At 43.6% G+C, this 15530-nt stretch overlaps 1 protein-coding gene across 2 annotated transcripts; it reads left to right on the top strand.

Annotated features, from left to right (window-relative positions):
- Positions 1-401: 401 nt before the first annotated feature.
- Positions 402-11738, top strand: spns1 (SPNS lysolipid transporter 1, lysophospholipid). Of its 2 annotated transcripts, none has more exons than XM_015974286.3 (13): positions 402-621; positions 2128-2337; positions 3118-3183; positions 3482-3618; positions 7767-7918; positions 8513-8579; positions 8663-8799; positions 9762-9917; positions 9994-10183; positions 10332-10397; positions 10554-10652; positions 10864-11032; positions 11349-11738. In XM_015974286.3, exons 2-13 carry the CDS (start codon positions 2139-2141, stop codon positions 11417-11419), a joined length of 1509 nt encoding a protein of 502 aa, XP_015829772.1. In that variant the 5' UTR covers positions 402-621; positions 2128-2138; the 3' UTR covers positions 11420-11738. The 2 variants fall into 2 exon arrangements, with proteins under 2 accessions (XP_015829772.1, XP_015829773.1); XM_015974287.3 differs by having other exon boundaries at positions 472-650.
- Positions 11739-15530: the final 3792 nt, after the last annotated feature.

Below are 15530 nucleotides of genomic sequence, written 5' to 3'. Positions count from 1 at the left end.
CACATCCCTTACCCCTTAACACACAAAACACGTGCAGCTCAATTGCATTAATTTATCTAATGGAATATGACTAATTAATTATTATGTATCTGGAATGATGCTACTGAGGAATTGGGGCAAATATCACCTTACAGGTAGGAGGGGTGAAAGATGCCATTCTTTTCTATTGGCCTTTACTCTCAAAGTCTTCCACATATGATGATGCTGCCACCACCGTGTTTGATGCTGCATTGTTTAGAATGAACCAGCTCGTCTTCACAGGGGGACCTAGATCAGCTACAGAGAGCATGCAGTCAGATCTAACCCTTATCAGAAACGTACCAAACGGCAGCATTACCATTCACGGACTCAGTCACGTGACGTGCTGACAGTCATGTGAGCCGCGGGGCGGAAGTTGAGTCAGACCTGTTATGGCGGCGGTGGAAAAACCTCGCTTCTGAGCAGGTCGGTGGAAAAACATCCACGTTTTGACCGCAGTTCCTCCTCGCTGGTGAACGTGTAGTTCTAACGTTGAACCGACAACATGGGCTTTGAATAGCTTTTATAACTTTGAGTTAGAAGACTTTACACCGGCAGCAGAAGGAGTAACGGACGCGGATCGCGAGTCATCCTCACAGGAAGGTAAACAACAACTGCGGCTTTTCCTGCAGGTACTCAGATGTTTTAAGTCACGTGTTTTAATTAATTATCAGAAGGCAAATTTAAATATTTTAAATCACGACTCGTCCATTAAAGCGATGCCTAACAGGTCCTGCAGACTGGTGTTTATTAAATCGTTAGATTTCTGAATGGAGTTTGGTGCAGCGGCTATCTGCTGCTGCCGACCAGCTGATCTCACATCGATGTCCGTGCTCGTGGCGGTTGTAGAGGTCAAAGGACAAGACGGGTTCAAAAGAACCCAAGAGGTCATTTCAAATTCGGTGCTTTTGAAATCTACATGTTGTTGTTTTAGGTCAGATCTGATGGATTAGATCAGGTTTCAGCAGAAATCATCAGCGTGTCCGTGAGACTTCTATTCATCTGTAGATGAACAAACCTCAGTTTCAGATGAATAATTTAAATAATGTCATCACAAAAGGTGGTTTTCTTCTAAAACATGCATAAAGAAACATGCTAATCATGGTGTCCAGCTGTCCAGATTAGAAAATAAATGTTTTTGTGTAGGAAGTAAAGATTTTACATGAACTCAGAATAATGCAGGTGAAACCTGCAGAATGATGCCAGTGAAACAATGAGACAGCCTCTTTACCTGTAAAGCCAGGTATTTCAGCCTTTATCTGTTATAACGGTGATGATCATGACTTACAGCTGATGAAAACACCACTTTCACAATCTCAGACATTTAGAGTATTGTGAAAAGGTTCAATATTCTAGCCTCAAAGTGTCGCACTCTCAACCAGCTAATGAAGCCAGAACACCTGCAAAGGGTTCCTGAGCCTTTAGATGGTCTCTCAGTCTAAGATGGATTACTGACATAAATGGACTTTTACACCATAATGTAGTCTTTTTGGGTTTCTTCTGTAAGAGTTGTTATTATTGTAATAAAGTATAAATAATGTGAGTCTGATGTCAGTGTTTAGTATTCAGGTCTATGTCCTTCTCCATCTATTTACAGTGGTTTTTGTGTAACTTTGTTGTTCTAGTGTCTATTCTGGGGTTGTTTTGTGTCAGGTTTAGGCCGTATGGTGTCTGCAGCGGGGATCTGACCGTCTATGAAATAATAACTTCTCTTCTTCTCCCTGAAACTGGTTTCACATGGAGGTCCATGTCAGCCATCACGAGTCTGGTTTCTTTTTCCTCTTTCTCTCGTCTGCGCACTAACGCCGCTCTGCAGCAGCTGAGTCGGTGCTTCTTTCATGCTGACGTGATCTTGTTCATCTTGTCTGACTGGAGGAGTTCTGATGGTGAACATGTGCTTCTTCTGTTGGAGCGAGTGATCGATGTTTTAAACAGCGGTGTATATGAGGAGACACGGCGTTATTGTGTCATTTAAAACGTTGAATGAAAACAGGATTCTACAGTTGAATCAACATTTAGCTTCCATGTTCGTGAGATTAGGTTAAAAAAGAGACAGAAACACGTTTAAATGATGCACTAATCTTCTGTTTTGGTGGCTGTCCTCCTCAGCTGCAGCAGTCATGTCTCTGGATGAACACACATCAGACTCGGCACCACTCTTCTCCGATGACAGCGAGGCGGAGGGTCCCAACGGACCAGATGCTCAGCAGCATCCTGAAGAGGAGGCCAGTGGGGTGTCCCGGGTCCGCGCGGTTCTGATCGTCTTAACCCTCTGTTACATCAACCTGCTCAATTACATGGATCGGTTCACTGTAGCAGGTACCGAGCAGAACAGCAGGTTCTCCTGTTGGGTCTAACATCGTCTCTGAAAGTAAACATTCACATTAGGGCTGGACAGTAATGGAATAATGATATATATCTATTAATAGCGCGGTGCGATAGAAAAAGAATGTGTCATTAAAAACTTTAACTAAAAGTTTCTTTTCTTTTTTCCGTAATCAGTTAAAAAACAGACCCAGGCATGCTTCGTTGCCAAGCCTTCCCCTCTCAAACCCAGGAGAGGTGGAGAAAATAGTTCCAGAAAGTGTTTACACTAGTTCACCAGTATGGCAGTATTTAGATTTTTACAAATCTGACAAACAAACAACAATCATTTGCTAAATTAGCTGAAAATGGACAAAAGCGAGGTCTGGTAACACAACCAACTTGTTTTAATAATAAAGTAATGACATGAAATGATCAGAGCTGCACTTAAAATCCATTTTCAACATTTTTTATTTCTCAATAATTATTGATTTTGACCAATATGACATTTTTTTATCAATATGCTGTTTTCATATGGTCCAGCCCTAATTTACATGATGAATTGTCTGAATTTAAAACTAAATATCCCTCTGAAGATGTTTGCGCACACAGAGAGAAAAATCAGCCGAACCTCCTTCAGAGCCTCAGAAAGTCTGTAGAAATGCTGATCTAGAAGCAGTTTAACAGATCACAGAAAGTCTGGAAAATTAGAGAAAAAATAATTATGACTTTTAAAAGTTTTCTTTAGACAGTTTTTCTGGAAAGTTCTGAGATCTGGCTCTGTTGTCTCTCCAGGTGTTCTCCCTGACATCGAGCAGTACTTTGGAATTGACGATGGAAATTCTGGTCTACTACAAACAGGTGAGAAGACTCCACCCAAGAAGGTTAAACCTCCAGCACCGGGAATGGGACGGGTGACGACTGCCCAGAATCACCAGTAGCAGCCAGATGTTTTCACCACAAACTAAACAGCCTCAGTAACTGAATGGTGACAGACCTTTTGTCTGTTTGAATTCAGCGTCACCCCATGTCAACACCGTCTCTCACTTATGTTTAATAATGTCTGTCCATCAGAGAAACGCTTAGAAACTTGTTTGCTTCTCATGCCACAGATCATTATGTCCTACTTTTATTAAATAAATCTCACTCTGTGTTTCAGTTTTTATCTGCAGCTACATGTTTTTGGCTCCATTCTTCGGGTACTTGGGCGACAGGTACAACAGGAAGTACATCATGAGTGCTGGCATCTTGTTCTGGTCCTCTGTGACACTCGCCAGTTCTTACACACCCAAAGAGGTGAGTGAAGCCTTACGGTCTTCCACATTTCCTCCTGTGGATTTCCGGGTTCTCCCATCATTAAGTCCCTGAGGGGTTGGGTATTTAGAAAGTAAGTCAGCAAGGAGGGCTTAGGATTGTTTTTACGTTGAACCCACACTGCCACAGTACCTTACAGCTGCAGTCAATTTTTAAATAAACACAGCTAGTCTTATTTATTCTCAGTTATTGTAAACACGAGGGTCACTGAGAAACTTAAAATACTTATTTTTGAAATGTCATCGGTCACATTATTTTCACATGCATGCTGAATGTGAAAACGCTCCTCTACCCCCACCGCCTGCATTATTCGCTAAAAGAAAATAGACGGGGGAACGGTTGGGTCAGGAAAACTCACACTGATCTGTCAGGCTGTAAACAAACATTCATGGACTCATCATGACTGCAGAAGGCTGTTGTTGGTTTAGCGTCCAGGAGAGAGCAGAGAAGCTAACTGTTAGCATTCCTTTCACCACATCATCCCGGTTCTCCAGCAGCTTCACTGGCTCCCAGTTAAATTCAGGTCCATCTTCAAAATTCTCCTTCATACCTTCAAAGCTATCCACAACCTCTCTCCTCCATATATCTCAGACCTTATAAGTATTCACACCCCATCCCGTTCTCTCAGATCTTCTTCTTCCATCCATCTTGCGGTTCCTTCTGCCCGTCTCGCTACCATGGGGAGCAGAGCTTTCAGCCGCTCTGCTCCTCGACTCTGGAACTCACTTCCCCCAGACATCAGGAACATCGACAGTTTTACCCTTTTCAAAACCAAACTCAAAACACACGTTTAAATCTGCCTACAACTTCTGATTTTATTGAACTGTTTCTCTCTTTGTTTTTTCTTCTTTGCGTTTTATTATTGTTTTATTGTATTTTATTACGTGTTTTGTGTAAAGTGACCTTGGGTGTTCTGAAAGGCGCTTTTAATAAAATGTATTATTATTATTATTATTATTATTAGCAACTCCACAACATGGCAGAACTCCTGTTTTATGTGGAGATCAGATGTCACCGTTACAAAGCCAATGGAGGTAGTGGAAGAGTCACATTGATGGTAGCCAATCAGAAATGTGAGATGTCAGAATATCATGAATAATTATGAGTAACCCCTACTTCATGCTTGAGGCATTAATGGCGGACAACAGTTTGCTCGCAGGCTTCGCTGCTCTTCAGTACACACCGGGGGAATCTCAGCCATGGAACGGCTTCTCTGCCATCCTCCTCGCTGGACCTGTGAGATCACAAAATCCCCCGAGATTTCGAAGGTCACGGTTTGTTTGTGCCGTCCACCATCAAACCAAAAAGAAGGAAATGACGTATGATAGCACCGTTTGGTATGATGTCGTTCCTCTCCACTGCCAGGATTAAAGCAGCATTTTGGAGTTTCCCCCTTTCAGAAATTATGTGTGATTTGTCAGAAATCCTTAAAAGTGATGATCTCATCATGTACTGTGATGTAATTTAGCAAAACGTCTTTTTTAAAATTTATTTGCTAAGCACGCCCCCTGCCCCGCAGAGCTCCGTTCAATAGGAAACTGAGCGCCGGCCAGAACAAACAATAGCGTTAGACTGTCGCTGACACGCTTCAAATGTAAGGAACACCTCGGCTGATGCAGAGTTGATGATCTTTTCACGGATAAGAAAGTCTCTAAATTATAAATATATGAAAACACAACATGACATGAGAATAATACTCGTAAAACGTGTTTTAGCTGTTTGTCGGCTACAGAAGCACGTTTATAAACAAACATGAAGACAGACTTCTTGTGTGATACGCTTGTCGGCCACTAGATGGTGTCATCAGATAAGAGGAATACTCCGGAAAGAAGCTTTGAAGCCATGAAAAACACACCGCAGCACTTCTGGAATAACCTTGCGCTGCAAGATGAATTCTAGCGAGATTTGGAGTTTTACAAACTTAGGAGAAATTGTAGACTCGACAAGGCGGGGCTACACATAGAGATCTGGCTGCTGTCAGGTCACTTCTGGAACAATGCAGGGAGGAAATAAGTCATGAGGTCACTTGTATAGACATAATCTACATAGATATGAAATAGCATCACTGCAAAAGTCTTTAATTTTAAAATTAATGGACGTTTTACACTGAAACCGTGTGATTTCCTGTCTAGCCCTATGTTAAGTGCAGAAGTAGGTGTGTCCCAGAAGCAGCTGGCTGCTAAAACAGAACCTGATCCTATCTTTAGCTAGCCTGGCTTGCCAGACTCCTCCTCTGTTTCATTCTGCACGGCTCATATTTGAGCTGTATGAATCAAGGTGGAGATGAATCCACTGCAGGAAAGATCAGTTCTGCACAAGTTGTTCCAAGAAAATCTTTGTTTTCTCAGATTTTCATTTTCCTTGGAGAGACGTTTTTGTCCATGAACTGGGCCATCGTAGCTGACATCCTGCTGGTGAGGCTCTGAAACCAGTTTAGTGTTTAAACTCCTGATGCACTCCAGAGCTCCTGTCCCTCAGAGAAGGTCTCTGTGCAGAATTAAACAGAGGACGAGTCTGGCGGGCCAGGCTAACCTTCAGCGGCACAGCGATCCACTTTTGGGACGTGCCTGAAACTTTCCGCATCGCAGCTGGTTTGAATCGCCCCATAGATTATAGTGGCTTGCATTCTGCTGATGCTTCCAGTGTGAATTAGGGGGCAGACCCCCCCCCCCCCCCCCCCCCCCGATTACCCTCTACTCCCTGAAACAAGAGCGCCAGAGCTTTATTCCACAGAGAAGGACTACTAGAGTCCACTGCAAATGTTTTGATGTGCAGAAGCCATTTTTAATTTGTAATAAAGACTTTTGTGCGTCGGATGTTAAAATAGGATCCAGGCCGCGCTACGCCAGGGTTCACGTGCTACTTTGTACCAAAGTCACTGTTAAAAATGGAGTTAACCAGACTTAGAAGAGATTAGACGACAGAAATATGGGAGAATTTTCCTCTAAATAGTTTTTCACTTAACACAAAATAGCAGTAATTAGAATTAGTTTTAATCTATTCAGTCTTATCCTGATGAATAATTTAGTTTTTAGTTCATTTTTTTCCTGACGGGAACAGGAAGTAAAGGCTGAGAGTACAAGCATCATGTGTATCCATGTTCTGGTTCTGCCCCGAGGCGCTCTGCTTGGAGTCAGATTGCCTACAGAGTTATGAACTCATGCTTGTTTGTGGCAACATTCATGTGTTCACTCAGACTGCTGCCGCAGAGGAAACTGATGAATATAAGGCTGATGGTGATAAACGCCCAGACAGATCCAGATTTCAGACTCAGTCATGATAGTTTAGCTGCTGCAGCTGTCGATCATTAAAACCGTCGTCAGAAAACAAGAAGCAGAACAAATAACATTCATATTTCCCCATGAAGGGAACAGCAGCTGCTGCACACACTGGACGTCACCGTCTGAAACACTGACTGGTTTCTCTGGGATTGTTTGGAGACGATGGAAGCCAGGATTGTTTTAATTTGCTGCATCTTTTAACGATTTGCAGCGTTGCTGCAGGAGCTGCTGTGGTTTTGTTTTCCTTCGTATCGATGGTGGCACAAATCCTAAATGCAGCTCAGACAGATTTTCTGCTGTTAGCCTCATTAGCATTTAGCATAATCTGAACTACAAGAGAGCTATATGATCAAATGTGTGGATTTAAATGATCTTTTAATAAAAATCACAATTTTCACAAAATTCTGTCTATTTTTGTTGCTATTTTGGAAGTTACTGAACATTACAACCTCAACATTTTTCTGTTTGTCCTAAAATAAATAAAAAAACATTTTATTGCTAATTATCAACTCCTTTATGGTTTACATGTAGTGTAGTTCACCCGCTCAGAGCAAATCTGGAGATAATCGTGAATTTAAAATACCTCATGATCAGACTGTTCATGATGTAATATCACACACACACACACACACACACACACACACACACACACACACACACACACACACACACACACACACACACACACACACACCAACCACATGTCTTATTCCAGTGTCGTTAAATTCGGCACGAATGTTGGGGCATCTTCAGGGAGCTGGATGTCATGTGACTCAGACTATCCAGTGGTCGGTCCTAAACGTGCAGAAGCGTCTGCGTTGTTGATGGTGAGCCTGTTTCTGGCTGCAGCACTTCTGGGCGCTGCTACTGACTCGAGGTCTGGTTGGAGTCGGGGAGGCCAGCTACTCCACCATCGCCCCCACCATCATCGCTGACCTCTACATCAAGGAAAAGAGGACCAACATGCTGTCCCTCTTTTACTTTGCTATTCCTGTTGGCAGGTCAGTCTCCTGCAGACACACACTCAGACTATCTGTGACTTGTTTATTGTGATTATTAAGTAAAGAAATTTTATTTATGAGGTACTTTGTGCCACGGCCTGAAATAAAGATCCCCTGATCTTTAAAATGGGTTTAGGGGACCAGAGGAATAAGGGATCAATACTTTACTGGTGTGCTGAGGGTCGGGTTAGGGTGAGGCCCTAAAAGTCAAAACCAAACAGGCTGTAACCAACACAATGTGTCCTTTTAACTGAAGCTGGTTTGACACAGATATATATATATATACAAGGCAAATCTTCAGATTTTGTACATTTTTAATGACTTTAAAGTTTATTTTATTCAGAAAAATGCAAACACTGACTACATTTTTCAGGCTGCAGAGACGATTTACTGTTTCATCAAAAAGCAGAAAAGACGTTTTGCTTTTATTTTTTAAGTTTGGAACATTTGGAAATGATAAAACAAAATGAGGTATTTTATTAAAAAGATGGAACATCATGACGTTGATGATCCTTGTTGTTTCGGGGGACTGGTGATGGTGCACATGACTTCCTGTCAGCGTGAAAAGCAGATGGCCTGTGCTTGTTGTTCCAGTGGTCTCGGGTACATCGTCGGCTCTCAGGTCAGCAGTGCGACGAAGGACTGGCACTCGGCTCTGCGGGTGAGCTCAAAACGTTCATGTTTATGTTGTCACCTGCAGTGCGGCGGAAGACCTTTAAACTCAGGTGCTCTTTCCTCCATCAGGTCACCCCGGGTCTCGGTCTGGTCGCTGTGGTCCTGCTGCTGTTTGTGGTCCAGGAGCCTAAAAGAGGAGCGGTGGAGGCCCGGTCAGACATGCACCAGACCAGCTGGCTGACCGACCTGCGGGAACTGAGCAGGAAGTATGTTACTCCTCACCTGGGGTCTCATTTATCAAGCTTGCTTACGCACAAAACGGGGTCGGCAAACTGCGTAAACAGCTTTCCACGCAAACTTTGGGATTTATGAAAGAAAAGTAAGTGGAAAAATGTGCGCAACTTTAAGTTGACTAAGGACCTGGCTTACGCACATGCTGGACATGGAGAGCACCTGCAGTGCTGCTGCTGAAAAGATACAATTATGAAATCCTGCAGCATTACCTTATCAGCAGGGGGACAGACTGAGACAGAACGTCATGCGTCTGTGACGGTGTGTGTCCTGTCACTGTGACCCGATTGATCATGTGACCTGGCTACTTGTACTCAGGAGATCTCTGTTTGGCTGACTGGTTAGCGTGTGTGACTTTCACCCGGGAGTCTGGGGATCGAATCCTGATCAGACCATTTTTTAATATCCGCCACAGATCTCTCTGAAGAAGTCAGCATTGACGGCTTCAGCAACGCTGTGCCACTCCGTGGATTTTCTCTTATTTGTTTTGCAAAAGTACTTCCTTTCATTTCTCCACCTCACCCACAGGTACCTCAACTTCTGCTTCTGTGAAATAGCGCTTCCTTGATCTGCCTTGATCTACGGTCGCCATGTCATTGGCGGAGCGCTGCAACAGCCGGCTTATGTATATGCATGAGGTCCACAAGGCACTTTGCATTGACCATTTATGGCAGTAAGTGGGCGTGGTGAGGGCGGGATGTGACTAAAATGCAGCTGAGAAACATTCTCGTTAGTCTCTGATTTATGAAGTGGAGACTGCGTGCAGCTGTGCGTCCTCCATGTTTGATAGGTCACACACCTGCTTGGCGTAAGAACATTTTGTTGCTGAGCTTAAGTACGGTTTTAGTAAGGATTCTACGCCATGTTTGATAAATGAGACCCCTGAAGAAGATGACCCAGTTCTGCACTGCTGACTTGTCCCTGTCCCCGTCCCCAGCTGCAGCTTCATATTGTCTACCTTAGGCTTCACAGCTGTGGCGTTTGTGACGGGGTCTCTGGCCTTGTGGGCGCCCACATTCCTTTATAGAGCCGCTGTCTTCACGGGACAGAAACCTCCGTGTGTGGATGAGGCTCAGTGCTCCTCCTCAGACAGGTGAGTTCACTTCCTTGTCACTATGCTACATCTTTCAATAACACAGTTGACGTAACTGCAGTGTTTCCCACCATAGTTTGATTTTTGGGATCATCACTGTCATCACTGGCCTGCTGGGCGTGGCCAGCGGCGTGCAGGTGAGTCGGCAACTAAGGAAGAAGACGGCTCGAGCCGACCCACTGGTCTGTGCCGCTGGTCTGCTGCTGTCAGCACCGTTCCTCTACCTGGCCATCGTGTGTGCTCAGACCAGCACTGTTGCCACATACGTGAGTTATCAAAGCTCCGCAAGCACAGAACTCCACCTGGAAGAATGAGGGTCAGGGGGTTTGGGACAATCTCAGAGGTGGAGATGAATCCACTGCAGGAAAGATCAGCTCTGCACAAGTTGTTCTAAGAAAATCTTTGTTTTCTCAGATTTTCATTTTCCTTGGAGAGACGTTTCTGTCCATGAACTGGGCCATCGTAGCTGACATCCTGCTGGTGAGGCTCTGAAACCAGTTTAGTGTTTAAACTCCTGATGCACTCCAGAGCTCCTGTCCCTCAGTATGAAAGCACCTTGCTATGTTGACGGTTCCAGATGAGCTCTGGTTCTTCAGATGTTTCCTTCTTGTGACTCGGTCTTGTTTCTGTTCTCAGTACGTGGTCGTCCCAACACGGCGCTCCACAGCCGAGGCTCTGCAGATTGTGGTCTCTCACCTGCTGGGAGACGCAGGAAGTCCGTCCCTGATTGGAGTGGTGGGTTCTATTTCACACCTTTATAGCTTTTGTTAATGAAAGGTTCCTAATGGGAGACCTGCAGCTGTCAGACAGACGGCTACAAGAGGTGAGACTGTTAACGGCCAGAAAAACCCCGTAAATAAAGCGATCCGATTGGCTGTTTGAATCAGACTTGTAAATTTAACTTCTGTAGTTTTACTGATTTAAAACCAACTTCCTTTTCTTTTAGTTCTCCGACTCACTAAGGAAGACCGACTCGTTCCTCTGGCAGTTCCGCTCTCTGCAGATCTCACTGTTGCTCTGCTCCTTCGTGGCTGTGGTGGGCGGAGCCTTCTTCCTTTTCACAGCTCTTTTCATCGAGAAAGACCGCAATCGAGCTGAGAAGTACATCCCATCAGGTGAGGTGCACCTGAAGCGTGACTTTAGCCCAAAGGTTTTTTGCATCAGGATGTAAAAACATTCCACGTTATCATGTTTTTCCTCTCAGTAGAATGATGGATCTCCAGATGACCTTTGACCCTTTTATGTACGCTGTTATTGGGTCACCTTGTCCTGAAAGGAGCTTTTAAATAAAATGTGTTGTTGTTATTATAGATGCATTATTACCAGCTTGATGGGCAGCAACGACTGCTGATGTTTCCTTGTTACCTGAAAACTTCAGAGCTGGTTATGGACCTTTTAACATCTGAACATTGTTGTGTTTGTTTCTAACAGCTGACGAGCCGATCGTCGTGCCAAAAAGTGGGCGGTCCGCTCACGTGTCTGTGTCCAGTGTCCTGATCTGACCTGTCTCCCTCCTGATTGGACAATCTGTAACAAAGACCGTTTTTATTTGACAGTTTTAATCGACGCGTCATGCCCAGAAGACTTACGGAGAACCATCTGGTCCTGTTTTCCAGACGTAAATGATGAACATCTTCATTGTTCATTTATCAGTTTAAAGACTCCGACTGATCTGGGATCAGCCACACATCACTATAACAACATGTAGCCTTGTTTTATAACTTCATTAATACCTTTAATATCACATGTTTGTACATAATTTTAATAAGAGAACTTCCTGCAACAGCAAGAAGGAAATTCCGATTCAAGAGGAAGGAAATATTTTTGCTTCAGAACTTTTTTAACTCTGTTACTGTTTGGTTTCTTTTGGTTTAGTGAAGTTTGTAGGTGATGGAAACAGTTTTTATTTGTATTTTTTTCTAGAGTAACGTCGCCCTTCAGGTTAGAACTGAGCTGTTACAATCACAGCTATTTAAAAAAGAACATATGCTTTTAAATTAATGTTAATCTCAAATTAATTTAGTTTCTTTTTGTGAATTATTAAATGAGATTTAACTTGTCAGATGTTTGGACTTCATGAAAGATGCAGATCAAAACAAAACAAGTCACCAAATAATATTTTTTAGAATGACATTTCAATCCAACACTGCAAACGTCTTCATTAATTTAATATTTGTGTTTCTAAAATAACAAAATATAACCAGTATATGTGACTTTTGTTATTTTATTGTAACATGAACGTGAAAATGATAAAAGGACTAACATATAATGTTTAGTCAGGTTCAAATTGTGCAAATTTTCCCACTCAAGAAGATGAGAGGCCTGCAATGTTCGTCATAGCTAAACCTCAACTGAGAGGCAAAATGAGAAAAAAAAATCCTGAAAATCACACAGTCTGATTTAGTATTTATTAGCAAATTATGGTGGAAAATAAGTTTTTAATTAATGAAAGTCCATCTCAATACTTTGTTATAGGCTCTTTATTGGCAAAGACGGATCAAACATTTTCTGTAAGTCTTCACAAGGTTTCACGCACTGTTGCTGGTATTTTGGCCCATTCCTCCAGCAGATCTCTAGATCCGTGATGTTTTGGGGCTGTCGCTGGGAAACACAGATTTTTACCTTCCCCCAAAGATTTTCGACGTGGTTGAGATCTGGAGATCTGGCTAGGTCACTCCAGGACCTTCTTACAAGCCACTCCATTTTTCGGGCGGTGCATTTGGGATCATTGTCATGCTGAAAGATCCAGCCATTTTTTATCTTCAATGCCCTCACTGAAGTAAGGAGGTTTTCACTCAAATCTGATGATACATGGCCCCATTCATTCTTTCCTTTACATCAGTGGTACTCCTGGTCCCTTTGCAGAAAAACAGCACCAAAGCATGATGTTTCCACTCCCATGCTTTACAGTAGGTACGGTGTTCTTTGGATGCAGCTCAGCATTCTTTCTCCTCCAAGCATGATGAATAGTTTTTACCTTAATGTTCTATTTTGGTTTCATCTGACCACATGACATTCTCACAGTCCTCTTCTGGATCATCCAGATGCTCCCTAGCAAACTTCAGATGGGTCTGCACATGTGCTAGCTTAAGCAGGGGGACATGTCTGCCACTGCAGGATTTGAGTCTCTGGCAGCGTAGTGTGTTACTGATGGTAGTCTTTGTAACTTTGGTCCCAGCTCTCTGCAGGTCATTCACTAGGTCTGGAATTGTTGCTCACCGTTCTGATCATTTTGACCCCACAGGGTGAGATCTTGCATGGAGCTCCTGATGGAGGGAGATTATCAGTGGTCTTGTATGTGTTCCACTTTCAAATTTTAGCTCTCACCGTTGATTTCTTCCAAGCTGCTTACCTATTGCAGATTCAATAATCCCAGCCTGGTGCAGGTCTACACTTTTGTTTCTGGTGTCTTTTGACAGCTCGTTGGTCTTGGCCAGAGTGGAGTTTGGAGTGTAACTTTTTGAGGTTGTCTTTTACACTGATGATGAGTTCCAGCAGGTGCCATTAATACAGGTAATGAGTGGAATACAGAGGAGCCTCTTATAGAAGAAGCTACAGGTCTGTGAGAGCCAGAAGTATTACTTGTTTGTAGAAGACCAAATACTTATTTTCCACCATTATTTGCAATGTGTCAGGAAGCACAAGAATGAAACATATTTAAAGGGATTCTTAGCAACTTTTCATAGTTTTAAATCCTTTTCTTGAGCCAGTATGTGCTAAAATGACCCTGGAAGGATGAGACCACCTGCAGAGAGTGAGTTATCTCTATGATCCTCATCCCAGCTGCTTCACACTCAGCTGCAAACTGCTTCAGTGAAAGCCAGAGATCACTTTCTGGTGAAGCCAAAAGGACCACATCATCTGCATAAAGCAGAGATCTGATCCTCTTACCATCAAAATGGATTCACTCCACACCTTGGCTGCACCTAAAAATCCTGTCCATAAAAGTTATGAACAGAATCGGTGACAAAGGGCAGCCTTCGCAATTTGGGGGCCCAGGGTGAACACAGACATGGGGCCCCTTACACTAAATAATCGACAGTCTTATCTTTAACTGGATTTGTGAAATGCTACCCGCTTCTGACATGAGTCATTTCACTTTTTATTGTTTTTATAGTAGTTACTGTGCCGCTTTTATTACTTTCTTCCTGTGTGTTGATTTTTATGCTCTTTTACTGTGCAGCACTTTGATGGCCTTGGCCGTGTAGAAATGTGCTTTATAAATAAAATGTAAATGGAATTAGTCCTCTTTTATTTTCCTGTCTTTCTCTCCCTTTGAGTCCCTTCAATATTTGCTCTGCTTTCTTCTTCCTGTCAGTGCTCCTGTGCTTTTGCCTTTTTTTCCCTTCTATTTTCCATTTTGGTCTGTTTTCCTCTAAACATTTTCCATTGTCTTTCCTTTTCTGCTTCCTTTTGATGTTTACATTGAAAAACAACGTCACTTATGGAAGTGAAGATAAAGGCTTTTTAAAGCAAGCAGCATCTTTCTCTTATTGGAGCCACTAGGATAACTCCATTTCATGCTTCATGTTTTGACTATCGCTTAGAATTTGTTGCGAACGCTCCCGCTTCTCTTCTTCTTCTTATTTGTGGTCTTATGGCACTTGGCAAACAACAATTTGGTGCATTACCGCCACCAACTGGATTGGACTGGAATGACTACCAATCACTTCCTGTTTGTGCGCCGGCGTCTTTAAGGAATAGTCCATTGTGGCATTAACGGAGGGGTGCCAGCAGTCAGGACTAGTGGGCCCCCCAACATAAGGCGGCCCCAGGCAGCCGCCGACCTATGCCTAATGGTAAAACCACTACTGAGCCATGGTAGAGTCCACCTCTCACCGGTAATGAGTTTGATTGCAAAGCAATGCAGATCAAGCTCTGACACCAGTCATACAGGGACCTAACAGTCCCTATCAGAGGGACTGGTACCTCATACATACTCTGTATACGAAGGGTCAAAGCTGCCTCCATCTACTGAGGAAGTTGAGGTCCTTCTGAGTTAATTCCCAACTGCAAAAATTCTTTTATCACTCTATGGTTGGATCTGTTACCCACTCTGCTGTGGTCTGTTGGGGTGCAGGCAGCTCTGACCGAGACAGGAAGAGACTGAACAAGCTAGTTCACAAAGCTAGCTCAGTTCTGAGCTGCCCACTGGATTCAGTAGAGGAGATGTGTGAAAGGAGGATGCTGAAAAACCACATTGCTCTTCCTGAGTCCGAAGACTATCTGACAGACTCTCCTCTCCAGAACCCCTGAATAGACCTTACTAGAGAGGCTCAGGAGTGTGATCCCTCTGTGGTTGGAACACACCCTGTGGTCCCCCTTAATAGGTGGACCACCACCCCCAGTCTGCCAGTCCAGTAGAACTGCTCCCAATGTCCACGTGATACTGCAACGCCACGTCAACCAACACAGCCCTACAACAGCTAGAGCCTCCAGGTGGATTTTGACCACCTCAGTGACCTCAGCCCCCGAGATTGAAGAGTTCAACCCAGGTCGAGTCCCTGACCTCTGCTTCCTCACTGGAAGACGTCCCGGTGGGATTGAGGAGTTCGTCGAAGTATTCCGGCCACAGATCCACAACATCCTGAGTAGAGGTCAGCAGCAGGGTCG

The sequence above is a fragment of the Nothobranchius furzeri genome, chromosome 5, assembly GCF_043380555.1.
Source record: "Nothobranchius furzeri strain GRZ-AD chromosome 5, NfurGRZ-RIMD1, whole genome shotgun sequence".
Classification (NCBI taxonomy): Eukaryota; Metazoa; Chordata; class Actinopteri; order Cyprinodontiformes; family Nothobranchiidae; genus Nothobranchius; species Nothobranchius furzeri.
The sequence above is the reverse complement of the archived record's forward strand: the minus strand, read 5'-3'. Positions and strand labels throughout refer to the sequence as shown.

Coding starts and splice junctions, on each gene's coding strand:
- spns1 (XM_015974286.3), top strand. CDS start 2,139: ATGTCTCTGGATGAACACACATCAGACTCGGCACCACTCTTCTCCGAT. Junction 8,580..8,662: donor ACTGGCACTCGGCTCTGCGG/GTGAGCTCAAAA, acceptor TTCCTCCATCAG/GTCACCCCGGGTCTCGGTCT. Junction 10,653..10,863: donor GTCCGTCCCTGATTGGAGTG/GTGGGTTCTATT, acceptor CTTTTCTTTTAG/TTCTCCGACTCACTAAGGAA.